This window comes from Chroicocephalus ridibundus, chromosome 4, assembly GCF_963924245.1.
Source record: "Chroicocephalus ridibundus chromosome 4, bChrRid1.1, whole genome shotgun sequence".
NCBI classification, from domain to species: domain Eukaryota; kingdom Metazoa; phylum Chordata; class Aves; order Charadriiformes; family Laridae; genus Chroicocephalus; species Chroicocephalus ridibundus.
In genome coordinates, this window is record NC_086287.1 from 53863585 (window position 1) to 53890497 (window position 26913).

Here is a 26913-nt window from a genome sequence, read left to right on the forward strand (position 1 = left end):
AGAGGAAAGGAGCAATGGTAGGTCTGCTGCAAACCCCAAAATGTTGACAATGTTAAATGCTGGAGTAAGGACTCTTTTGTTCTGGTTTACATGCAGCTTTTCACATAACTTATTAAAAATGGCCCTGCATCATTGTTTAAACAGACTTTGGTGGAGGCATTGAGTTACTTCGACAAACCTGTTTTTTGCTGAGAGCATCAGGAACTGGCTGAGTGATGAATGGGCCGATCAGAAACTGGAGCTCCATGGGAATTAGCTCAGTCACTCACCAAAAGAAATGCCACAGTAAAACAATTTGTGCTCCTTAAACCTAAGTAACAGTTCATGTTTTGAAGCTGGGCATCTGAACTAATGGTCTGGCTTCTCAGTGCTCAGAAAACACGCAGCTCCCACTAATTTTAAAGGGAGAAACAGATGCTTACTACCTGGAGGAAATAATCAGAGAAAATCCAGCAGAGGGGTTGGAACTAGATAATCTGTAAGGTCCCTTCCAACTCTAACCATTCTATGAGTCTATATGTTATAATGCAGTACCTGAGTGCAAGTCTTGATGCTCTGGCACCTCAGTAGCACAACCAGAATTCACCATTCCTCTAAATCTCAGCATAAGCCAATGTTCGTTATCTCCACAACACTAGGACACATAGTAAATACAAGGTGCTAAAGAAGATCACACATTTAAGTTTGAATCTCCAAGCTAAGCAATTTCTGCTGACAACATAAATATGCAGAAGATTTGCTAGGTCTCCAAAATCTACTACTGAACATTAACACACAGTACTAAAAACCAGAATTTCCCCCAAGCTAATCTGCAGTCACTGACGTCGTTCTCTAAGCAGTGATACAGGAACAGGCACAACTGAAACTGAAAATAAAAAGAGCATTTGCCACGTTTCAGATTAGCAGATACACGATTCCTTGTGAATTTTGACTGAAAGTCATTCTCACGAGGTAGAGGCAACAGCCCCTTTGAAATTGGCTCAGCACAATGTGGGCAGGAACTAAGCAAACTTCTTCAAACAGCTCTGCCAACACCATTCAGCTCAGAGCTGCAAAACTCCTGCTGTTTCAAACTCAGGGCCTCCTGTGAGCAGACTGCTGATTACACCAGGTTGTAGGGCAGGTTTTTGAGAGACGCGCGCAGGGCAGAAGAATGAGAATGAAACCTGCCTGCTGGTCGTGTTAAATAAAAGATTTGACACCAGACTGAAAGAGAAAAAAAAAAAAAAAGGACACGCTGCCATCTATTCATTCCCTGGCCCTTCCTATAAAGAGAAAATATATTGTAGTGCACTATACACATACCCCGCTTGGTGTGTACCGCTCACACGAGTATTACGGGACATACTGCTAGCATGAAAGAGAAACGGGAGACAGCAAAATGCAAACATCATATCTCCAAAGCGGAGGAGATACACTGAGTTAAAGTTAAAAAAAAAAAAAAAAAAAGCCAGAGCGCTGAACTGCAGCGCTGCAGCACATTTTATTGGGCTCTTTATTCCCAGTTACACACGTACACTGGAGAAGATTTGGAGCAGTTAAGGAAAGGGAATGAAAGCATGTCAACAGGCATTTTTCATCCTGATTTTTATGAAGGAGGGGGCAGACGAGTCAAACTTTTACAAGTTTCTGTCAAATTCTGACAAGGGAGACCCTTGAGTATCACTCCCAGCACAGGAAGAAGACAGGCCACCACAGCAGGCACCAGGTCAGCACGCACCTCGCTCCACATGCGCCCCAGCACATGCCCACCGTGGGGAAAGCAGGGTTGGTGTGGGACACAGGACCTGCAGAAAGCTCTCCCTTGTTCCCCAAAATAGTTGCTTTTATTTATTCCTTTGAGCAAAGAGGCCTTCGCTGCCTAATCAAGTACAGCCCCCTTGCAGCATCACAGCTGTGAATCTGCTAATTGCATCTTTGGTATGCAGAAGGTATGAAATCTTCATGAAAAGATGACATGAAAGGCTTCACTCGTTGGTCATAAACACGGACATTAGAGTCTTTCCTCAGGGAACGGCCAGTACAGAAATCAGATGTCCAGAATGTATTTCTGCCCATATGGTTCAAAGTGATGAATAATGCACTTTGTAAAAGAAGGATGACAAAAATCATACAATACTGCAGCGAAGCACCCATCATATTAAACAAATAACAGGTGGTGACTAAAAAGGCATTTTTAATGAGCGCTTCTTTATGAATGCACACAATGCAAAGTGGTTTCCACTGCTTTGTAACACACCACTCTTCACTATGGATTAAAAATATTTCAGCTATATAGAGGTAGATGCGTTAGCTCTTTACTTTCTCTTTGAACATCTCAAGGAATAGTTATTTAAAAAAAAAAAAAAAAAAAGATTTAGCAGCCAAACAACATGAACTTTAAATTCTGAAATCTTAATACTCACAGATTCTTTAATTAACACTAACTTTTTTCACTAGGTAAATTTGTAATTAAATGTTAAAACATATACTTTGATGTGTGTTTTCAACGCATCTGCCTCCTCAAAAGTGCTTTTCTTCACAGGTACAGAATTAACTGAGGAAGAGGGCAGTCCAGTGGTTAATGCAGAAGACAGTGTTTGAATTCCTGGGTCCAGACAGGCAGGAAACATAGATCCACAGCAGCGCTTCAAAGTGAATGACTGTGTTCCCAAGCTCTTCCCAAACCAGTCTGTATGAAATCCAGTGGCCAAGAACGAGACACCACTCCATAGCAGGAACTGCTCCTATACCACAAGCTACTAAAACATCAGAAAAAACCATTTCGTCAGAGTTACTTATCCAGCTGAGAGAAAGCTACAGAAGTTATTATAGAGAACAGTTATCTACGATATTTAGAATGCAAGACTCATTTAAATGGACTGTTTCTGCAATGGAAGAAGTCTCAGAAAGACATGTCAGGCAATTAATAGTTAGGAAATGAGACTTTGCGCTATTAGAGCTACAGCATAATGCAGTATATTCAGCTAAACCTGTACCCCGCTCCGTCTCAGCAAAAGAGCCATATTATCTCCAGGACTGCGGCAACAGTTTACATGGTTACTCAAATCTGAATCTTCTTGCATGAAGGTCAGTGCTACAGAACATGAAAATAAATGTATTCCTGCTCTCTCGAGTGCAGCTGTCTCGTTAATCTCAAGGATGACATATTCCTCATATATCAGTCACCAGTTTAAAGCCCTGATTCATACAGAGAGACTTAGGAGCACGCAGCAGGTTATTACTTCAGCAGGTTGCTTATTTCTATGAAGCATAATACTCCTTGTAATTCTTAACTGCTTTCCCCCTCGAGGGCATACAGCATATGTCTTGGGAACTGGAACAGACTTGCACTGAATATCAAAGGGAAATTAATGACTTGTCGCTAAAAAAGGTGAGAGGTAGTAGTTAAACTCTACCCGTTCCTAGTTGGTTACTTAGAAGGCCAATAATTTTTAAAAATGTTATTTTTCTCTGCTTAATAACTGTTTAGATGACATGCTAAAACAAACAAATAAAAACAGGCTTGTTCCTACAAACAGAAATTATTTTAGGCTGCTGCGTATTTAATATTGTATTACATTAGTGAGCCTGGTTGTTCGGTTAAGCACAAACTTCGATGGCTTCCCAAGTGCCAGGAAACCAGTTCACTCCATTCATAATTTCTCTTTGATACAGCAGCAGTGTGTGCCAGAGACGTGGAACTCAAAGAGGCCCAGATCACATGGAGCGGATGATGATTAAACAAACTGGGAGAGCTTAAACTGACACAAAAAACTCCCTCTCTCCCCATCCTCACAAGCGCAATGAGCAGATCTCAGTTAACGTTAAGAGCCAAATTCTGCCTTTTTCTGAAGGCACAATGTTCCTGAGGCCTTGAGATTTGCATCACGGAGTAGAAAAATCTTTCACATCCTTTCCTAATTTAAGACTAGCAGAAGGAGCCGAAAATACCCTTCTAGCAGGCTTTTCAGAGCACCCAGCAAAAAGCACTGCACTGTAATTCCAGCATGGCGTTTCAACGCTTCTTTGCATATACGGAGTAACTAAATGACATGTCTTACGCTAGCCAGCTGGAATCCGATGGGACATATTAAGATACGCTAGCGTAACAAGCCTCAGAGTTTACATGGGGAGGAGATGCCTTGTTGAAGCAGCTGACCATGACTGCAGTTCCCAACCACCTCACCTGGGTGGTGGTGGTGGGGAAAATAGCTTCTGTCACTGTGGATGGCCCTATTAACTACAAAAATTCAAGACATTAAGTGCAAGAGGGAAATCTATTCAATGGAAGCTTCCTCCTTCCTTTCATATTGCAAAACAGCATGACGCCAGAACAGATGGCAAACACCCCTCTGCAAAGCTGTCTCTTGGGGAAGTATAGGTGCAACCATATAGAATCATAGAATGGTTTAGGTTGGAAGGGACCTTAAAGATCATCTAGTTCTAAAGCCCCTGCCATGGGCAGGGACACCTCCCACTAGACCAGGTTGCTCAAAGCCCCATCCAGCCTGGCCTTGAACACCTCCAGGGATGGGGCAGCTACAGCTTCGCTGGGCAATCTGGGCCAGTGCCTCACCATCCTCAGAGTGAAAAGTTTCTTCCTAGCATCTAATCCGAGTCTCTCCTCTTTCAAGTTTAAAACCATTACCCCTTATCCTATGGCTCCCCTCCCTGATCCAGAGTCCCTCCCCAGCTTTCCTGGAGCCCCTTTAGGTTCTGGAAGGGGCTCTAAGATCTCCTCGGTGCCTTCTCTTCTCCAGGCTGAACAGCCCCAACTCTCTCAGCCTGTCTGAGGGACTTCCCATTCGCAAGGGAACGCATTCAAACTGAGTTTACTGTATCTGATGGGGAGGGTCACAGCTCCTGAAGGCAGATTCCACGTTGCTGTATGTCATAAGCCCTACATAGCGTGAACTGACTTGGAAACAACACTTCATGCCAACCACAGTCTCACTAGATCCAACCGATGGAGAGGACCAGTTCTTAGAGCCCGGCACCCGTCCAACAGAAGGCTTGCACTGAAAGTTTCGGAAAACTGGTAAGCTGTAAGTTTCACTTCATATGGATTCATGCTTAAGCTAAGTCAAAGTCACCATCAATATCAACAAATCTACCCGGCAATAAAGCACAAATTTCAAAGTTGTTGGTGCAATAACTGCCACGAACCCAGCAAACAAGATCGTATCTCAGGTTTTCCTCTTCTCCCAAGTAAATCTATCAGCATCTAGAATGCAGGCATTCTGGGGTCAGGGCATTCAGTCTGTTCTTCTGACAACTGTTCCACATAATTTATTTCATATTCTTAACCTATTTCATATAAGACACACAGATGTGCTTTGATATCACTCTTTTTCTTCTTTTGTAAAACCGGCTTTTTTCTTCTGCTTTTCTTACAAGCGCCCCAACAAAACATTTCAGGACCAGTTAAACATTTCACCTGGTGGGCTGGGAAGGTAGGAAGGGGGAAGAAGGATTTTAAAAAACTGAAAATGTTTTAAAACCCAAATAGCTGCCTTAGAATCTCAGATTCACCTATGAAAAAGTATCACACGTGACCAGTAAGCTATAGTCTCTGGTTTTGTGGTGCTGCAGAGGTACGTTAAAAACTGCCATATAAAAAGGTTATTTAAAACAAACGTGCTGAATGCACCTACTTGTCACCTCCTTTGCATATTAAATATGGCTGGTGGAAGCACCAAGACTCGAGCGTATACTAAAGTTTTAAGTTTGGAATTGTATGCTACCTGTTACAGAAAGCAGAAAAAATCAGGAACTTGTTTGTGTTTTAAGCATCATTCTGCAGCATTTAGCCAACTAAAAAAGTTACTCTTCACTATTAACTTTCTTGACTTACAAAAGACTTTGAGGAATTAAGATTAATCCAACTGGATGGGAGAGGCTTGCATGGGCATCAGTAAGATCAAGGTGGTCTGATTTTGTTTTGGTTTGTTTTCACATGCATTTAATACTTAAGATTTTCCTTTTTGAGCCTCAAGAGGTTAAGTTACCAGTTACAAATGTGTTTCTACTTGTTTACAAACAAACTGAAAATAAACTTCAAATGATCTATCCCTTATTAATGGGTGACAAAGCACAGGCTTAACTGCCTAGTCCACGTGCTGGAAGGGTAGAGCAGTTCAGTTCAGATTGTTATAAAAACAACTGCTTTTTACTTTGCCATGTCAACTCAGCTCTCTCATCTGAGTGCCTCTCTCTCACTAGCAGGCTGGGCAGAGTGCTCAAAGCCCCCAAAACCAGGTGTCCTGCTCAGCTCAAGACCAGGAAAGCAAGTCTGGATGAGTCCTTCTGCAGATGTTCAAAGGGTTGCCATAAACACTGCAAAATCTCTAAGTACTGATTAAAGTGTGATAAATACCTTGACATTGGTAAAGGCTGCGATATGCTGTCAAGGAGAAGAGCCAAAACAAACCATGATCTGGCAGACAGCTCTGGTTTCATAACATCCAAGGGTATCAAAGCAAAACTGCTTAAAGACCGCGCCATTTAAGATGCTCGGCATCTCAAGTTCCATCAGTTCAGCCTGACAAAGTCAGTGCCACTTAAAATCAGGTCCTACACCATATAAAGAAAGTGCAATTGCAAGTTAATGCTTTAAGAAACAAGAGGCCAAATTGCAGTTGCGTCTTATAGAGACAAATCTTCAAGAAATAACAAATTATTTGAAGTTTGAATCACTCAATTGCACAGAATTTGGACCCAGCAATTTATAAAGAGAAAGGGCTAAGTGAAAAAGGGAGATCAAAATCACCTTTCCAATCCAGATTTTGGCTCAGGCTACAAAGGAAACACATACTGGAAGGAAGGCGGTACAGGCTCAACCAAGTTAGAGAATTAAAACAGAGCACTCTGGTTTAGTTTCTTCTGCATGACTGGAAGCTGGGAGCTAGATTAAGCGCCAGAGCGCTGAAGTGTAAGCAAGGCTTCTAATAATGGCAGCTTTTGTGGTCCCTCTACTATAGACTCATTCCTTCTGCATGTAAAACTGTAAAGATACGTCCACGTGCTGTTCAGATAAGCATTTCCCACAAACCTTGAAAACAAAGACAAAGCCTTCAGTACTGACACATGGCTTTTTCAGATTCAGGAAAACACGGAACACACAGAAAGGGGAGGGGGGGGGGTGTTTGGTTTGGTTGTTAGGTTGGGTTTTTTCCTCCTTTTTGGAAGATCAAAATTCAAAAAGTGACCTTAAGACATTTATTACATTAAAAGGCAACTCCTTGTAGTTAAAGTGTAGTTCTGCTTTGAAGTAACTAAACAGTCTTGAGACTCCAATTAACTCAAACAAGTAACTAGCCAAACTAGAAATTTGGGGCTCTTTTTAAAAAACAGTGAAGCGTGCTTTATTTTTAAAGGTAACAACTCCTCAGGACTGATTCTGCTTCTTTGAACGTGCATCCTGACAAATGAGCCTTTTAACGTACATAGTAATTCTGCATTTAATATCTAAACTTAAAAAGAAATTCACCTCCTTCCAGTTTCTGGCAGTAAATGCTTATGCCTCCCGTGGGACTCCAGCCACTTAGCTCCACTGTAACACAGCTGCTCCAAAATAAACCAGGCATTAACCTCGGTACCACCCTCCCCTTTTCTTCTAACACACACCGTGCACCAAACAGGTCTTTCTGCAATACGCATTTGATGCTGCACTCCCTTACGAATACCTTCCCAGTGGATCTATTACAGATGGGATCACCATTAAAAAGAAACAAAAAAAGAAAAAAAAAAAGACAACCAAAGCAAAACAACTCTTTAAAGTGCCACAAGGAATTTATCTTTCTTCTTTTGCTTCTCAACCTTACAGCAAACAACTCAGATGGTTTTGAAATCAGTTCTTTAGCATCAGGTAAAAAAAGGTGACTTTTTCTAGAGGAAGAACAGTAGTTATTGTAGTTTAAAATTTTTTTAAATATTCACAACCCACTAAATAATAATTTTCACAGGACAGGAAGATATTTAAATGGAATTCATACAATATTTTTTTTCCTTTGTGCACAGACCGCAGGTCTTTGCTACCACTCCCCAAAGGACCAGATGTCTATCATTGTTATCTTGATCACCTAACAGGCCCTAACAATGTCATTCTAAGTCTAAAAAAAACAAATTAAATCAACATCTAGAGACTTAATAATGCTAATTATGAAAGAGAACAGAGAGTGACAGCTCCACAGGGGCCATTTCAGTCTGCTGAGCAGATTTTATTTAGGCATTTTTACTGGCCATATGAGGACCCAGCAGAATTTAAAACACTTGATCCCCCTTCAGCTCCATCTCTTAATCATAATGGGAAACAGGAGAGGCACCAGCTCAAACAGCTTTATTCAAACAGCCCATCTAAACAGCTATTAAAAAAAAAAAGCCATTCTGCTTCCTTAAAGTAGAGTGCACACACACGTTAATTTGCTGATTTGCTCTTTAGAGTTCACTTTCTTTAAAATCCTTCCTTTTAAAAACCAAGATATTTGCAAATGGGAGATGTATGCATGTATCAGCGAGGCACAGCATTTCGATTACTGTGCATTTGTGAGCAGGTGCCTTCCCTCGTTTGTGCTGGCATAAAGTCCATACACCACATAAAGTAAGAAATACACCCTTTCCTGTGGCTTGTCTTCAGCAAAGAAACTACCACACTAAAACCTCCTCCTGTCCCCAGGTCCAGAGACCCACTCGGAAGGGCAAATCCCATCATTCTTCACCAGGGTAGGTGACTCCACAACCTCCTTCCCCACATCCTGGCCCAAGAGCATCCACCTCATCCACCATCACACTGGATTAAAAAAAAACATTTTCACAGACAGAAATGCAAATAAAATAAGAACACGAATCACTTGCACTTGCTACCTGCCATTAAAAAGCAGGAATTATTTGCTTTGGGAACTGGTATGAAATTAGGGGGATTTGTTTGGCAATCATACTTTTGTGGAATTCATCTTCTTGCCTCTTTAAAGGCTTTTTAATGAGAAGTACTACATGACATGGAATTCATTACAGAAACACAAGCAATAAAGCAATCTTTAACTTTCATTTATCAAAAATAAATCTCAAAGCTATTTTCAGCTACAAGTGGCACGCAGGCTATTTTCTAACTTACCCAAAATTGGTAGGCTCTATAAAACCTGATTTCCTCCTTCACAAAATTTCAGCTGACAAAAATGGGACATTTGCCTGCAATCTAGGCAGCAGGACTGAACATGGCTGTCTGGTGAGACTGTCTGAACAGTGACTTATGTCTTAAGCCTAATATCTAAAACCATGTATGTAACAGGACAGAAATACCCTGTGGCTTTAGCATTGGTAATCACAGCGATAGTCCAGGAGATTAACATTAGGCCTTGGCTTTCATTAAGAAAAGCCACACACACTCTCACATTACCCTTTTTTTAAGCCATGGACACAGTGGATGTGTTCTGTAATTCAGATATCCCAAGAATTGTTTTCAGTTAACATGCCAGAGGTTAAGCAAATACTGCTGTGTGGGAACCAAACAGCTATTCCATACCGTAAAATTTTTTACAGGTCACTTCCATTTGCCTCCATATTTTAGGACACCGCTCCTCTCTTTTCTTGGCTCAATTTCTTCATTTGTCTGCACAATGAATTCACACCCCTCTAGCTTATTAAGCAAAACAAAGACAGGACTACACGGACACATGCCAGCCTATTCTGCCTTTTCCCATATTCTAACTCCAGGAAATTACAGGCAATAAAGTAGTTTAAAAACCAACCTATTCTCTTCCGTCTGTTTGAGGTCACTGTTTCATTCTGTATTAAACTGCATGTGGAGCCTCAGGGGGAAAAAAAAAAAAAAGTCTCTAAACTCAGTCCTCCATTAAACTTCCAGACATAATTCAATATATCAGCTGAAATGCACCCTAGAATCACAGCCAGTAATCTCAATCAGCTGTCTGACAGCAAGCCCCTAACCACCCCATCAACTCAGGAACAGTTTTCAAACTGACCTCCCCAGAAACTTATTTCAGCTCTGGGGCAGAAATGTTTGTTTTGTTTGGTCCTTCCAAAAGGAGCAAGAAAATTCTCCTTAAAAGCATCAGACAGTCTGGCTGGAACTGATGAGTCACCTGTCTCTTTCTCACGGAAATACTTAGTAAGACAACCTATACAAAAAGCCTGTGATCTTTGTGATTGTTATGTTCATTCCACTTGCAGCAAAGTGGTACCACTATTTTCAAGTGATGGACTAAATCAGAGACTAATGTCACTGGTTCGGCATTTCCCAGAATGTCTATGCCAAGGTCAGTCTTGACCTTGCCCTGTACCCACCATCGAAACACCTGAACACCTTCACAATACCAGTCTTACATGCGTCCTTCATGGCTTATGGATCATGCCAACGCAGAACAGAAAACCAAACTCTGAACATTTTTGTCACTGCAGAGCTAAGGCAGCCTCGTTAAGCTAAGTACTGCATAAATACATACAGACAGTCTGTGCCTGTAGCAAGCTTAAACTACCTAGAGAAGTCAAATTAAGGAGCGGAAACAAATACAGAGCTAGTAAGGTCCTACTCTGGGTCGTGCCTGTGGCAGAGCGGCAGTATCTCCTGGGCCCTAGCCGTACTGAAACACAGAGCATCTCTGCAATAGCACCTGAGTACTAACTTAGTTGTCATATTAATTTATTGTACGCTTGTGAAAAACGACTAAGGTGCAGAAAGCCTCAGTGGACGCTCACCATTCCTTCTACATGCAGCTGCAACATAAGGCCACAAGGACCTGTACAGTACCTTTGGTAGGTGCAACACCACCATTCCCAATGCAGAAACAACTCAGGAGACTGTATGTAACAGTACAGAGAAGGTAGAGAACATACTCTTATGAGTGCACGACATCTGCAAAGTATTTGAAGTAGAAAAAGCTTATCTGTTGAAGCTTCTGGCATCTTGCTTTATAAAGCTGACATTCTCAGTTAATAATCTTGGAATTTAAAGCTCGAGATGAGGAAAGGTCCCCTAAAAGCCAAATTACTAGATTAAGACTTCTCAGGAACAGGAATCAAAGGAAAGCAGTCACCCAATATTGTAGTTCAACACACCAAATGGACAAGACTAGCAAAAAAAAAAAAAAAAAAAGTTTAGTTTTGTCATCTAATTCAGTAGGTCATTGTGGGTATGAACTCTCCCTGAGAACAGAGGAACACTTTTTCACTTCAAGGTGTGCATTTCTAGCATTTTGGTGTTTACTTTGCCATGCACTGGATTACTAGCCCACTAGAATTAGCCTGCCTAGTAGGGTAAGATTTCAACTCCACAGAAGAGGACGTTGCTACTTCCAGAACATTATTTATAGCCCAAGTACAGTTGCCAATTCATAATTTGTGCCCAAACCCGGAGCTCCAAGTTTGAATTCCTCTTTGCAGTCCAGTCAAGCACTCCAAACCTGACTCAACGCTTCAACTACAGAAGCAGGAGTTGTTTATTGATCTGGAAGCTACTGGTATTGCAAGACCTTCCCCGACCCACTAGGAGAACCAGTTCTGGCCCCAGCCTGAAGACAATTTTTCCTCTTTTCCCGAGGTTAGAAACACAGCACTACTGCAGCCCCAATACCAAACCACTCCCAGCAACAGCCGGACTCACAGGCAGCTAACTCCCTTTAACATGCCTGAGAAATACCCTTGTTTTACAGAAACACACAGCAGCCAAACAAAGGGAGAAGGACATGAGTCTGAAGAAACATGCCTTAGAACTAAGGCATCCTTGCTCACCATCATCTCTGAGCCCAGCTAAGTGAGTTTAGGTGGACAGGGTACGATTTGTGGTGATACAAAGTCTCAAAAAAATTTAATCTTTACGCCCCCTACACCCTCACTTTAATGTAAATGCTAAGTGTTAGGAATTTCTTATCGAAGCTGCATGAGCCACAGTCACAACTGGTTTCAGACCTGTCTCTGATTTTTATTGTTTGGTTTTTTTTAAATTAATAGATATTTCCAACCTATTTAGAAACATGAAGCAATCTGCTAGGTATTTAGCGGCCACAAAACTGCAGGAAATAGAGGCAACAAAAATACAGCCGTGACCACAATGCAGCATTTCTTCCAACAGCATTTCTCATCCACATACTCCAGATGTGGCCATAACACCCACACAGGGACTAGCTAGGGGATGATCACATTCTTTTTTTTTCTTCTTCTCTCCATCGACCTCATGTTTTTCATGTAAATGGTGCGAATTTTTGCTTAAGAGTGCAGTATATACTGTTGGAGTGATTATTGGCATTTTTGAAGGTTAGGAAACTAGCTGACATCCAAACAGATCCTTTCATAAACTTAGTTTTTTATAAATTGGTATCAAAGTGATTTTTAGTTCCTTAGAAACACCCTAAACCCAAGGATTAGCACGTGAGCAGAGGAAGCACAGCAAAGCTTCCCCTGCCAGACTGCCTTAGGCCTTTTCCAAAACTCTATAGGTCCGAGCATGTTCTCCAGATGTTGCAGACATCGGGGCAGCTGCTCTTACCTGGACACTTCAAATACCAGCACCTACAGGATTTAAATATTCTCTACAGCACTGCAAAGGGATAGGCCAACACCACTTAGATTTTCTATCTTTCTTCTTCCGTTATCAGAAATGATGGAACCAACAACAATAATAGCTCTTGCACGGGTTGTTGCAGCTTATGGGGGTTTTTCTGCCTTTTTTTTTGTGGCTTTTTGGGTGGTTTTGTTTGGTTTTTTTGATTGTTTAAGGGTTTTGTTTGTTTGTATTTTTTTTTAAGTTGCCAGAAACAGCGACAGTGAAGTGCCACTATGAAGGCAGTTGCCACAGCTGGGATTAATCACCATTTGGAAAAGAAGCACAAGGCCCTGGGGAGTTAAGGCCATAACAACTCACTGTCAACAAGGGTCAAGAGTGCTAATTTCAGTGAAGCCAGTCTTGCAGTACTCACACCTGAACTACTTTCAAGCCAATTTAATTGGGCCAGTAGATAATCCTTAGTGGAGTTCACAACAGAAGCTTTTCAAACTGAAGGCAGAGCTCAGGAATAGCAGGATAATTTCATTTGTGTTGCTCTGGGCTGGCCAGTGTTAGCTTAAGGACCAACATTCCCAACTACGTTATCACCACAAGGCAGCAGACGACAGCTGGCGGTCCATCTGTTCCATACGCACTGGTTAGCTGTAGCATGTGGTAAAGACTTCACCCTCTGAATGGGATGCACAACACCTGCACCAGTGAGAAGTGGATGAGCATCTCTTCTCCAATACACTCAGTTCCCAATCAACCCCTTTAATCAACATCCTCACAGTAATTACAGACAGCAACCTGTAATTCTCTGTACTAAACTATTCCCTACAAAATCATTTTGAACTCTAGTTTAAAGACAGCCAAGTGCCTGAATTCAGTCAGAGCAAGAAGAGACACATAAAACTCACACTACAAGCAAGCAACGAACACATTCTGCCGTGCTCAGCCCTTTTCCGAGACATGGCACCAATTCCAGAAGTTTTATGACCAGCCGTTTCTCCAGTGAACCAGTGCCGTAAGAGTTATTAAATGCAATTAATGACAGATTCTCTTGAATGCTCATGAAATCCCACAGCAAAATGAGTCATTTGCCTGGTTTCAAAAGAGGGGCCTCTCAACTCAGGAACAGATCTGCAAAGCAACTGCTCAGAGAGTGGGAAATGCAGAGAGGTTTCTTCCTGCCACCAATCACAAATATTACATACCCAATTAAAAGACACACACACACCCCAAAACCTGCAGCAAGCAATGTTTTCCCCTGATTTAAGAGTCCTGACACAGAGTTTTTCCTAGTAGCCATCAGCAATCCAGTTGTGTGCTGATGAAAGTTGTGAGAAGGCAACTCTTCAGGAAGCTGTTAATGAACAAATTAAGTTAGCAGACTTCTAAATATGAGAGGTTATTTGAACTGGAAAAAAGCTTCTTCAGTGTATTTATCCCTGCCAAGTTATGCCTGCTGAAGCACAGATTGGAACTCATCTTCACGGCTCAAACCAAAGCCAAATTCCCCCAATAACCTGGTTTGTTTAGCTATACAAATATATGAGAAATCAGATATGAGATACAGATACACTAGACAAATTATATGATCTAAAATGTCAACTCACTTCTGAGTATCAGAGTTAATTTTAGTAGACACTTATGTCACCTTCCTCAGATACAGTTTACAGTACCATGAATTCATGTCATGCTCCTGCCTGTTCCTGCGCAATGCAGAGGGGCAAGTATTCTTTCATACCTACTAATGTCCTTAATAAAGCACCAGGTGTCATCTTCCTCATTCTAGGAGAACTGGTCTACCAAACTCAGTAACTAAGCTGTAAACCTGACTAGCGTCCATTAAGTGAAAGGGAATGTTGTCAAGGCCAACACTGTATTTTTAGAGCTTTTGTTTCTCTTGAGGAAGCAGCACATTTGTGTTCCTATTGTTTGTCAGAAACTTTTCCCTCCCACTTCCAGTCTGCAACCAAATTTGATCATGTTTTCAGTCCCTAAGACACTACCCTCATTTTGTTTTAAGCTAATGTATTAGTACTACTTCATCAAACAATTCCCACAACTTCAACCTATTTAAAAAAATCCCTAACATTCAGGAGAGAAGAGGTTTAACAATATTTAACATATTCCAAAGCATCCCTTTGGTTGCATGTTGAAAAAAAACCCAAGAAACCCCTCCAAATATCCGAGACATTAGTACAGACGCGTCGTTACACTCAGCGTCAATCACATACAGAGGCTGGTTACTGCATAGACGGCCCTAACTCCTCCCAGACTACAGAGAGTTGAAGGCTGCACACCACCACACGAAAGGGAATCTCAGATTAGCATCGAGACCTTGGATTTGCCCTGAAGATGTGATTGTGACAAGGATAAATAGGTTTCCTACATAATGTTATCATCACAACAACAAAAAAAAAAAACCAACAAAAAAGAAGTGGTTTTATTTTAAACTTTGTCACAATTAGACATTTTCAGGACCAAATGCAAAGAATGATCAGCTCTCATGACTGCTTTGTTTACATACAGGGAATATAGTCTTCAGGCAGCAAGATTCATAGTACTTAACTTCTGGACTAGAACAGGAACATCACTGTCATGCCTGCTACTGCAAGTCTCAACTACTGTTTCCCATTGAAAACTCTGTGTCTTAACCTATTTTAGCTGTTGCTAGCTTTATTGGATTATGATCACACAGCTCAACAGCTAGGTCAACAAGACACCAAGCAACATATCACATGATTCTGAGTCACTTTTTTCCTGAATCTGATCTCTCTTCAGGTACTCTTAAAAACGGTCAGGTTATTCAGCTCTAAGAAAAAGAACTCACATGAATAAAAACCTTTAAGCGTTTTAACACCTGAAGGACCAGACTTCCATATTGTAAATCTTGTGGGGATGAGAAGAGAGAGAGAAAGACTAGTCCTGTCCCTGTCCTTAAACATGGTCCTTTTTCCTTGTAGACTCCACATACATTTACACTTATCAGTGGGTAACAGAGATACAACACAAAACAGAATACCAAACCTTCAGCCTCTAGTTATGATCAAATGGAATTTCCCCTTAGAAATCACAAGTCTCAGGAGTGACAACACATTGCATCAGCATCTCCATTTCTCAACAATCGAGACGCAGGTCAGCTGTCTTCAGAAATACATGATACCCTCCTACAGCATCTCAGACCTGAGTTACACACTTCATGTTTCTAGCAGGCTACTGGAACTTGCGCAGATGACTCATCTGCCCCATCTGACTTTTTCACAAGTCCCTCTCGCTTTTAGGCTTCCCTAAGCAAGTTCAGAAGCAGAGTAGTGGCAATAACATGGAACAGCAGTAGACAAGCTCTGGAAGAGAACGGCATCAAAAGGCACTACTGGGAGTTAAGCATTACAGCTATTCTGAATTTTGAAGACAAAGCCAATACACAGTCTCTTCTACACGTACACAAAAGATGAAGTCCAGGATGAGCACACTGACATCAGCAGCTACGGTTTAGTTGTTTTGTCCATTATACGATTGGGACACATTTGCAGAGGAGCATTTTAACAGTCCTCAGTGCTTTCAGCCTGGTTTATACTGTACAGCATTCAAATCTGGCAGAAGATGTGTAAAAGGAAACGGTAGAACAGTTACCCCTCTCACCGAGGAGTCTAAATATACACAACAGCGTGTATACAGAAATTCTATTTAGAGTAACTGAATTCAGTTCTGTGGCTTTCCAGCAGCATCCAACATGTATCTGAGTCTGCAAAAGTTCCCAGCTGTCACCAGGCTGGTTTTAGGGGAGCACTATGACAGCAGGGGAACACTGACAGTCAGTTCAAGGATGCCGCCTAAGAAGCACGCTATTTGTGAGAATTTGCAGTCATTCCTGCACTTAAGTCTCTTAGACAAGGAGGTCAGAACAAACAACTGCTTTAACACCCAAGAACAGGTACACAGCATAAGAGGTCTACCTTCAAGATAAGCACAAATTTATTTTTGCTAATAGCATATCAATTTGAGCTTTATATTCTAGCATTAAAGACATTTCTTCATAACGATTTATTTACTGGAAGCCCCTTTTAAGAGAAGGTTCCTTGTTTTAAACAAATTTTATACTCAAAAACATTATTCCAATTTCAGCAAACCCCTCCACATACACACCCCACAACGCCACCACAAAAGAGCCTTTTTACTACATGTATCTTCAAGTGCCATCACAGCCTTCCAGCACAATTTCTCTTTAAAAAAAACAGGGGGGCAGGGAAGCACCCTCTGGCCATAGAGAAGGTAGCCGTATTGTCATTTCATAAGGAAAGCACGGCTGAAAGTACTTTTACACAAACACAATTTCCTCTCCATTTCCTGTAGCAAGCTTCTTTTTGAGCCACCAGCCCCTGCACTAGCTGGAACATTACAGGAATCACCACAGATAAATGAGCAGAGAGCAGAAATCTCACCTGATAGTAAGTCTTAATGTTTCTGACTAAGATGGTCAAGTTTTGAACCCGAAGGTAGGTGTCATTATTTACATGCTTGTTGACACGTTGGTTGGTTGGTCGAGGATCTCTATTAGAAGAAAAAGAAAATAAAGTATTACTAGTTTACTCAGCACTAAGACTTAGCATCTCAATAATGCACCATCAAGAAAACCATTAAAAACTTACCCATTAAATGTGCTGACATAATTATACAGGATACATATACATTAATTCATGACAGAATACGCTCATTACCTTTGCACCTATGTCTAACTTGCAAATCTTCCTGTGTGCCGCAAAGTAACCTACTTTAGGTTAACTCAAACAGCCATTCAGGGCAGCTTCCCTCCTTATTTATATTTCCCTGAAGCAAAGGGCATATTTAGTTGATGCACATTAGATCAAAGCAGTCTCTGATAATAAGGGGTTTATCTTATTCAAATAAAGGGAACCCTAGGAAAGGCTACCAGCCTTCCTTGGCTTTGGAGCTTTATGACAAGAGGAGGGTGTTAACACACGATCAAAGATCACTGTGCAAACTGCAAACCCCAAATGTATTATACAGAGGAAAAGGAGCACTGCATTTTTATTATATCCATATCATCTAACTAGATCTCTGTCATATACCCACTGTGTCGCAAAAAAACAGCTCTACCGAGCTACAAGATATAAACAAAATATAAACGTAGGTAGAGATATAGGCAAGACAGGAAAAAGTTGGTGGAATGATTTTAGGGAAAGAAGCCTCAAGTTTTGATTTTAAAGGAACTTAAACAAGATTGTACCTGAAACAATTGTATTTCTAAAATAAAACACAAGGAAAAAAACCCTGCAAATTATTTAATATGAATGTGCACCTTTAGATTCTCTATGTGCACCGTAACATGTTGCAAAAAAAGGAATCAGAAAACCTTTATCTGCCAATAGCGTAGATCAAAGCTTTGTGTTTCCCCTCTAATAAAGACTCTTATCAGCAAACTCCTACACAATCCAAACACCTGCCTCCCAGGGCCCTGCTTTGGCTGTTAATTAAGCCATTCACAGCTCTTCCAGAGCCAAATATTGAACTCAGGCGTTGACAAGGGAAATAAAAGAGGAACTGATCCAATATTTATTTTTAAAATGTATCTGCCAAAGTTTACATAAGTATGTCAAAGAGCTTTTTCTTTACTTTTTTTTTTTTTTCTAAATAGAGAACTATCCTGAAGCACCTCTCTAGCTAAAGCAGTGCTGTGTGTATAAATATAACACAATACGTAGATATTCCAGAGATAAGAGAAAACTGCCTTGGCAGCAGATAACATCACACACAGCACTTACCTACCAGGGTTCAAGCAAACTGAAGTACAGGTGACCAAAACTGCCACTGACGTAAACTAGCAAGACCCTACACAGCCTTTACAGCAGCAAAGGATTTTGTATGCTGATTGGCATTATAATAAGCTATGAACAAAAGAGAAAAAAAGAGGAGCAACTGTAACAAGCTTTTAAAGTAAAATCTATAATAAGTATTCCATGTTACTGTTACTCAGGGACAGGAGTGCAGAAGCCATACCCATACACAGTTGGACAGTATGGGTCTTCAGCAATACAGCAAGTTGGGAGAAGTGTCAACGGCACCTGGGCTTGAACTCAGAGAGCACCTTGCCTTCAGTACCCTGAGCAGATGCTGGACCCTGAAGGATGCTTAGCCTTTTTAGGCAAGGTCACGACAACAAACTGGGAAGCTGAAAGGGAAGGAACGTACAGTAAAGAGAAGCTGGCCAAACAGAAGGGTCAGTCTACAGTTCTCATTTCCACATGAAAGCTCATGTAGGCAGCACGCTGCTTATATCACTCTCTGCAGTGACCCAGGTCTATGTCCAGGAAGAGAAAGCTTTGGCTATAGAGTGGAGCAATACTCAACAACCCTTCCAAAAACTACACAAAACAGGGCAAAAATCCACAAAACACACACACTAGCCACCGCAAAGGAGAGGCAATTTCTTCAACAGCTGCAGGCAGTGTAACTGTAGAACACAGATGAGGTTTTCAAAAGCGCGTAAGACAGAACAACTCCTCCTTCCAAGACCAGACCTGCTCATCATCTTGTCATCTGTTCCAAGAACATAAGCATCGGCAGGACCAGGCCCTCAGAAGCAATTCTGGAGCTTTTATCCTATCATCTTCATTAAGGGTAATTGATTGCCCCAAGAGCCCTTAATGCCATTGACCTCTGGGGCCTCTTAACCTGGAGCCAAGCTGCAGCACAGTGTCACTGGGGCAGTCCTGCCTCCTCCTCCTCCTCACAGACAAGGAAGTTAAAAGCTTTTCTGAAATCAGAACGTACCTTGAAAAAATTATGGTTTGGATTTCTGAATACGTGGTGTAATAACTTCATCCAGCACCTCAGCTCACTTCAGAGAGGACCCTTTGCACAAGACATGGAAGGCCAGCAGAGCCTACCCTTCAAACTACCACAGGGAAAACTAAACAATTCCTTCTCAACAAGCAATATCCCATTTCTTCTTCGTTTGTTACTGTATTTTTCCTTAATCCTGGATCAGATAAGCTCAAGCAATGACCACTGCTGTCCTAGCTCCACAGCCAAGAACCTGGAGGACCCACAGAAAGTTGCTCCTGGAGGCAGTGGGAGGTTCCCAAAAAAGACAGACTTATTCTTTTCCATTTACCAGGTAAATTCAGTTTAATCCAGTTGAACTGGCAAAACATCTTTTGACCTAACAAGCATGGAGATGAACACTTATGAGAATCAAAGGTTCGAGACATGCATTTATTCAGAACTACTGTACTCAGGGAAGGAGCAAGTTGCCAGAAAACCCCCAATCAGGCATGCTTACCAATCTCACAGTGAGTGAAAGAAAAAGGCTAAAAACCTAGAGAGACTGAGGTACTCAAAACCCTACAACCCGAAGAGCCTGATCTACAGCAGGGAAAAGCAAGAAAGGGAAACAGGGTCCTCAAAAAAAAAAAAAAAAAAAAAAAAAAAAAAAAAGCACCTGAGTAAAATCATACCATAAGAGGCAAATTCTGTGTTTACACACGTTTCTATCCTAAAGAAGACAGAGCTGTTGGTACCACACTCTGCGCGTTATAGCTTGGTTGGTGAAACTTGTTTATGAAGAATTTTACAGAAAGAAACTCTTTCCAAGGATCATACTGAAAATTAAAGAGACTTTTTGCAACACTAAACAGGTAACCCAAACATTCAGACAGGTATTCGTATCTGAAAAATCCCTGAACACAACCTCAGTGAGGTGCTTTTTCAGTCCTTTGATGTTTGGTCTTAGCTTTACACACAAATATAATGAAAACTACAATTCTCTTTTTTTAAAAACCACCTACTCCTTAAGATCAAAAAAGTTATCTAAATAAGACTGAGGTGGTGTGACTGAGGTGTGCCTAAGCAACTTTGCAAACCAGTAAAAAAAAACCACCCAAGCCAAATAAACAGAAGGAAAGCCTCAAACCTCACTATATACCCAAATATTTTAAAGAAGTCCTCTGATTTGTACAACTTCATGACTTTTACAAGAGCACAGAGGAAAGGAAGGGCCAGGAGACAGAGGCCAAGTGACCCATTCGGCAGGCGTGAGGCCGGCAGCACAAGTACTTGAAGATGCCACCCCTTAAGCCACCAATTAATAGAAGTAACAACAAAAAAAATATTTCATTTTTAAAATTCAAAATGACAATCCCATTTGAGCAATTTCTGACAAGTAATTTTGATGAGTAAGGGGCCCAAGGGTTATGAGACGCCAGGAGGAGATGGCTGTGCCCAGCATCCCAAGGCTCTTTGTTCTGCGACACTCACTAGCTGCAAATACCCCAACCACTCTTGGACCAGCCTAACTCTGCCTTCCTCGGACATCACGTTGGATGAAGCCACTGAAGGCTGGAGGGGTTTCTAAATTGCATGGAAAATGGTAGAAAAACACACCTTTAAATAAGATTTTAAATTAGATAGATACATATCATCAACATTCCGGTAATCATGCCATTTGCTACAAACCACAAGAAGCGGGCACTCACAACGTGGCTGTTCCTGTCACGTGGGCTAAATTAAAGACGACAGATTGACAGTACCACAAACCATGACAGCTGCAATTTAAACGGAAAAACCTAGTATTGTGCATTTTTATTATGTGGTTTTAATACAAATGGTTTTATCAGATGTATTCCTAACAAAATATTCAGTAAACAGGAATGCGTAACAAAAAAACATCAATTGGAAAAATTAGAACAAGTCGGTATGAAAACACTTAAGTGCTTGTGTGCCTGCATGTGTAAACCCCCACATCATTTCCCAAATAAAACTTTCTAGAAGAAGTTAAACAGGGTAAATATTTGCTTATGCTTGTAGGTATTATGCCACAGCTGCAACTGCAACACTGGAGGCAGCCCATGCAGTGTCACCGTGTGCTAATTCCACACCAGGAAGTGACACAAAACCAACTGAAAAAAAGTTCTTGAAAATCTGTCCGCAGAGAAGCTCGTTAACCTGATACACGTAAATCCACCAGAAACACAGAAGCTCAGGACAGGGCAGTTCCACTTTGAAGATTAACAAACATTTCTGTATTCAGCCAGTACTGCAAGTCTGCAAAAATCAACGTGTCCTTCATGAGTGATCAGGTTGGGGCATACACTTGGACAGAACACAGGAAAAGGAAACCACCCACTTACAGCAAAATGACTTGGGGGGGGGGGGGGGGGGAAACACGCACATTTGTCTTGTTTTAAAATATAAGTGGGGGAATCAAATGCTGCTGTCTGCCTGCCTCTTCCTATTAGATTTAACTGGTTAACCAGCTAGGCACCACTGCTGAGAAATAAAACAATCCCCAACTCCCTTTTTAAAAGGGTCTTGCTTTGCAAGGGATCACCAGCAAAGGGATCACCAGCAAAGGGATCACCAGCAAAGGGATCACCAGCAAAGGGATCACCAGCAAAGGGATCACCAGCAGGTCCTCTACCGACCATGTTATGGCCAGAATCTGCCTAAGCCCAGGCCGGGTCCCCTTTCTCTGCCCTTGTGCCATGGCTACATTTGATGTGCCTGAGCAAACGACATTTTATTCAGGGCCAAGGTTCCTGGGAGCTCTTCGTTTCTGACAAGGATGGAGCAAAGGCACAGCCCTGTTTTCGCCTCCTGTCACACAGCCAGGAAAAGCGATAGGTGTCATGAATCTCTCTGGTGACACAGCTGCCCTGCTGATACGAACCCACTGCCTAAAAAAAACGTTGACACCAAAACACCAAGCTGTTGGGATCTTCTCCACCCACTCTAAGTTGCCAGACAGCCTTTTGGGCAAAATCCAACCTATTACAACAGAAACCAGAGGCTGACTGAGCTCGCACAGCCCACTCACGCCTCAAACAGCTAAAGCCTTCCTTTCACTCAGCAATCTCCACTCAACAGGTAGAGCTGGATTTCTTCACAGATCCACCTGTCTTTTGGACACAGATTAAACTTAAAAGTCTGCTTAGCTGCAGGACAAAAATGTTTTATTTTTAATAATGAAAGTCACAATCTAGCTTTCAAAATCTTCCCTGGAAGAAACCTGTTGATCTGCAGCAAAGTACTGCATCACACGAGGTGTTCAGATGCAAGCTCATGTGTCTGTGTTATCTGTGTTCCAGTAAGTAGTCAAGCAGGATATTTAACCTGAAAAACTAAAAGGAAAATAACACACGAGTGAGGAGACAGCGACCCACACGGGGAGCCCAGCTACCCCCTGCTCTCTGCATGTGCGTGCCCGCATCTGTGCTTTCAGACAACCAACACTATCACAGCCCGGCACAACCAAATTCTAGCAGATTTATCAAAGGCCTTCATTAATACAATTTAAGCAAGAAAAAAAATCTCAAGCCAAGCACTGAAAGTCATCTTCAGGGACCAGGACCTTAAAAAAAAAAAAAAAAAAAAAAAAAAAAAGAAAAAGGTGATGAGCAAGCATTTTAAAAAATACATTTATTTTTCTATTCCGGAAGCTTTGTGGAGCAGAAACACACCTTGCAAGGCTTTCCTGATTTACAGGCAAGCAGCAATTGCATTGCAATTTCTAAAGGTTAAGTCAGGAAAAAGTGATGGTCACAGACAGCACCTTTGCTGAGCGCCTTGCTGGGTTATTATACATAAATACAACCGCGATCCTTCCTAAGTTAAACAGTTTGGGGCTTTCAGTAGAAAGCTCTTGGTTTCAAGCTCCTTAGACACCATTAGAAGCACTGCCAAAGCTACCTAAAAAGGAGAAAAAGCGCCCTGATTGTGTAGGGACAGTTTCCTGCTCCACATTGCTCATGCTCTCCCCACTTACATCTTCTGCAACACTGCTGGCAAAGATTTTTATTTTTTTTTTTTTTTAAGAAAAAACAAACTTGTTTTCCTGACTGCTTAAGGCAAGCACACATGCCAGGGCACTTCTCACAAATGCATGATATCCGACAAAATGCCAACTAGTGTCACTGCACTCGGTCAGCCTATACGCTTATCTTCCTTATTTCAACGAGATCTTATCGTTCACTCCTTGTCCCCAGAGCATTGTTACGTTGCTCCATAGACTTTAACAATTTTATGCCTCCTTAGACATATTTCAATGGCCAACTACAAAATATTTCAGTTTGCATACACCGCCTGATAAAAGCACTTCTAAAACACACTGAATGATGCGTTCATTCAATGTAAGAACACCACAGTCACTCAAAAGCCACATAACTTCAGACTATTTAATATCAAAATTCAAGAGCAACTAAGTACTAAGCTAATTTTTCTTGTTTTGAAATAATAAGATTCTTTCACATGTTAGATAACAGTGATAGTTTAGTTAGTTAAACCTGCAGCAAACTCAAATGCTGCTGTTCCTTGATAGTTTGGTTGGTCACCCCCATGCCACACACAATGTTTGTAAATCATAAGCCAATTGCCTTGGAAAAGTACACGTCTGGATCTGGATGCTCATACTCAAGGCTCTAATTTGCAGAAAGGTCTCTTTTTAAAGTGTAATTACTCCTTGGGAAGTGCTGGAAATTGCTGTCTTTACATCATGTTTCCATCCCAGCTAACATTTCACCACACTGCTCAGGATTCTGTCCCGAATCACAAATCTTCACCAGCTTCACTATGTAAGTTCCTGTTCACAATTTCCACTGTTAGTAACATCAAAACGGAAGGAAATTTGATTACCTTTTCAAAAGGAGCAGATGATAGGTACCAGAAGATAACAAAACTTGCCAACTTTAGTGGGTGGGGCACAGGTTGTCAGACTTTTTGAAGTCACTTTTCAAAAATTTCACTTAAAGATTCTAATATGAACTCTTAATTTAAGTGCTCGGACTTGGCCTAACATTGCAAATTACTGGTCAAGCTTCAATTGATTTAGTTCACTTAAAGGAGTGCAGTGCCAAATTGAGTGATTTCAAAAGTTTCCTCCCCTGAAAGTCAAACGTGCCTCTTCTACAAACTCTTTATCAGACACATTTCAGAATATTTAAAAGCAAATACAGAGATGATACAAAACAATCAGGATCTACAGGCAGCAGACCAGCAACAGGAAAGGATGTGGTCAAAACACGTACAAGTTTTATCGACAATTCACTTCAATGTTAAGGTATTTTCAGCTCTTTTAACCTATTTATAGGTTTCCTCAAGACATACCCTCAACACTGCTGCCTGAACGAGAGATCGTCGAAGTTGGGTGGGTTTTTTCTGAATCATGTATTAAATAGCGAAGTTTAGACGAGAATGTAGACACACTTCAGTCGAAGTCCTCCCTGTAAAGCTTTACATGATACAGTACTTTCATTTCCTTATTTATACTGCCTTCCCCTAAAGCCTGTATGAACAACTAAACTGTTTGGGGAGAAAACAAGAACAAAACCACATACACACCCCACCACTACCACCCCCCCCCCCCAAAAAAAAAAACTAGAAAAAAGTTAAGCAGATTTTACAGAATTGGATGAGGTTGGGGGGATGATTCCTCCTTTTTTTTGTTAATTCAAATAGCAACTAAAAGGCAACGAGGCAGAGCCGCCGCTCCGTCCCTGCCCCGGTGCCTGCAAGCCGCGGACCCGTCCCCGCCGGAGCCGCCCCGGGGCCGGGAGTGGCCTCTCCTCAGCCCCCCACCGCCCCCGAGGGGCCCAGACAACCCCCCCTTTCCCCCGGGAGCCCACTCACATCTGCAGCATGATCTTGTTCAGCACGACGCCATCCACCAGCTCCATGTAGACGCCGAGGCTGTCCTCCTCCCCGCTCCCCAGGGCCCCGAAGGTTTTCACCTGCCGGCAGAGGGAAGGACAGCGGGGGTGAGGGGACGGCGGCCGCACGCACCCCCCCACTTCCCCTCAGCGCCCCCCGCTCCGCCCGCCGCGCTCACCCAGGTCACCAAGGGGCTCCTCAGGAAGAGCTCCAGCAGCTCCGAGACGGTCACGTCCATGGCGGCGGGAGGCTGCGGGAGCGGGGCCGGCTCACTCGGGAGACAAAGGCGCGGCGCCCATGGCCCGCCGCCCCGCTGCCCGCCGGGCGCTGCCTACAGGGCAAACAATGCGCGGCCCATCGCTCCCCCGCCCCCGGCACGGGGGGAGACGCCGCCGCGGTCCTTCCTCCCGGCAGCAACAGGCCGAGTTCCCCCTCGCCGGCGGGAGAGACCCGGCAGCCGAGGCGCGAAGCTCCGGCCCCACAGCCCGGCTCCGGCCGCCGCCGCGGCGCTACCTGCGGCGGGTGCGCGCCCTCACCCCGGCGATCGCAGCCGGACGGCGGCAGCGCCGTGACGGGCGCGACCCGCCGCCAATGAGAAGGGCGGAGGGAGTCGGCGCCGACCAATGGGAGGCGCCCCTGGGCGGCCGCGGGGGCGGGATGTGGTGCGGAGCTCGGGCCACCGGCCCGGCCCGCTGGTCGCCCGCCCGTCGCGCCTCCCCGCAGCGGTCGCCCCTGGCCCAGGGCCGGCAAGAGGGGCACCGGCGGCTGTCCGCCCTCTACGGCCCTGCGGAGGCGGGAGGTAGGGGCGGCCCCGCTCCACCCCCCGACTTGGTCCCGTTGGAACCGGGGAAATGCGGGACCCCGGGGAGGTGCAGGACCCCCGGGTAATGCGGGACCCTGGGGGTGTTGCGGGACCCCCGGCGAGATGCGGGACCCCGGGATGATGCGGGACCCCGCGGCTCGGGCACCGGGCGGTTCGTGGCCGCGTTGCTCGGCCCTGCGCCCTCCTCTGCCGCGGAGCAGCGCAAGTGCGGGACGCCAACGCGCGGATTTAAAGTTTCTGCTTTAAAAAAAAAAAAAAAAAAAAAAGTACGAAGCTGCCCATAAAGTCGGGCAGGAATGGCTTTTTGGGGGGGATGCTCCAACAACGTGCAGCGCACAATCCTGGGAAGGAAAACGTGGAGACAAAGGAGAGGCACAACCTGTTGCGTGCGCGTTTGAAAAATCAAACGCAACGAGCTGCCGACGGGGTTCCTCGGCGCCGCTTTCCCGGTGCCGTGCGGGCTCCGGTGCCGAGATGGTGGTGGCGTGGCGAGGTGACGCGCGGTGTAACGGCGAGGTGATGGGTGGTGGCATGCCGAGATGGGTGGTTCTCCGCCGGTGAATGACCCTTGTGTGCATTATTTTCCTGCGGGGACAGAATTTATTCTATCTTTAGATGGAATCTATCTTTAGGGGGGAGGGGGGGGGAGGGAATCCCAGGTAATCTGGGTGCTTACTGCTTTATCTCAATTTTTGAGGAAATATGAAGTTGAACATAACACGGTGTTTCATAGGGAGGTTTGGCTTTCGGACCTTCCTCACCGATAGTTTTCTCTGCAGTTTTTAATCTCTGGGGTTTTTATCAGTCCTTGCATCAGCCGCTTCTTAGTGCGTTTTGTCTATTGCTTTGTTTGATCGTACTGAATTTAAATATATTTTTGGATCTTACACAGTCAAGCAAACCGTATGGGAAATTCTGTTCGTTATTAAGCACTTACACA

General features: G+C 43.1%; 1 protein-coding gene across 2 annotated transcripts in view; it reads right to left on the reverse strand.

The window, feature by feature from the left end:
* CCDC88C (coiled-coil domain containing 88C) overlaps window positions 1–25686 on the reverse strand; it is a 100149-nt gene extending 74463 nt beyond the window's left edge. For both annotated transcript variants that reach the window (XM_063332529.1, XM_063332528.1), the window contains exons 1-3: window positions 25329–25686; window positions 25130–25230; window positions 16930–17038 (exon numbers count right to left, since the gene is read on the reverse strand). In XM_063332529.1, the coding sequence (XP_063188599.1) occupies window positions 16930–17038; window positions 25130–25230; window positions 25329–25388 (270 nt within the window). In that variant the 5' untranslated portion in view covers window positions 25389–25686. The remainder of the gene's footprint in view (window positions 1–16929; window positions 17039–25129; window positions 25231–25328) is intronic.
* Window positions 25687–26913: the final 1227 nt, after the last annotated feature.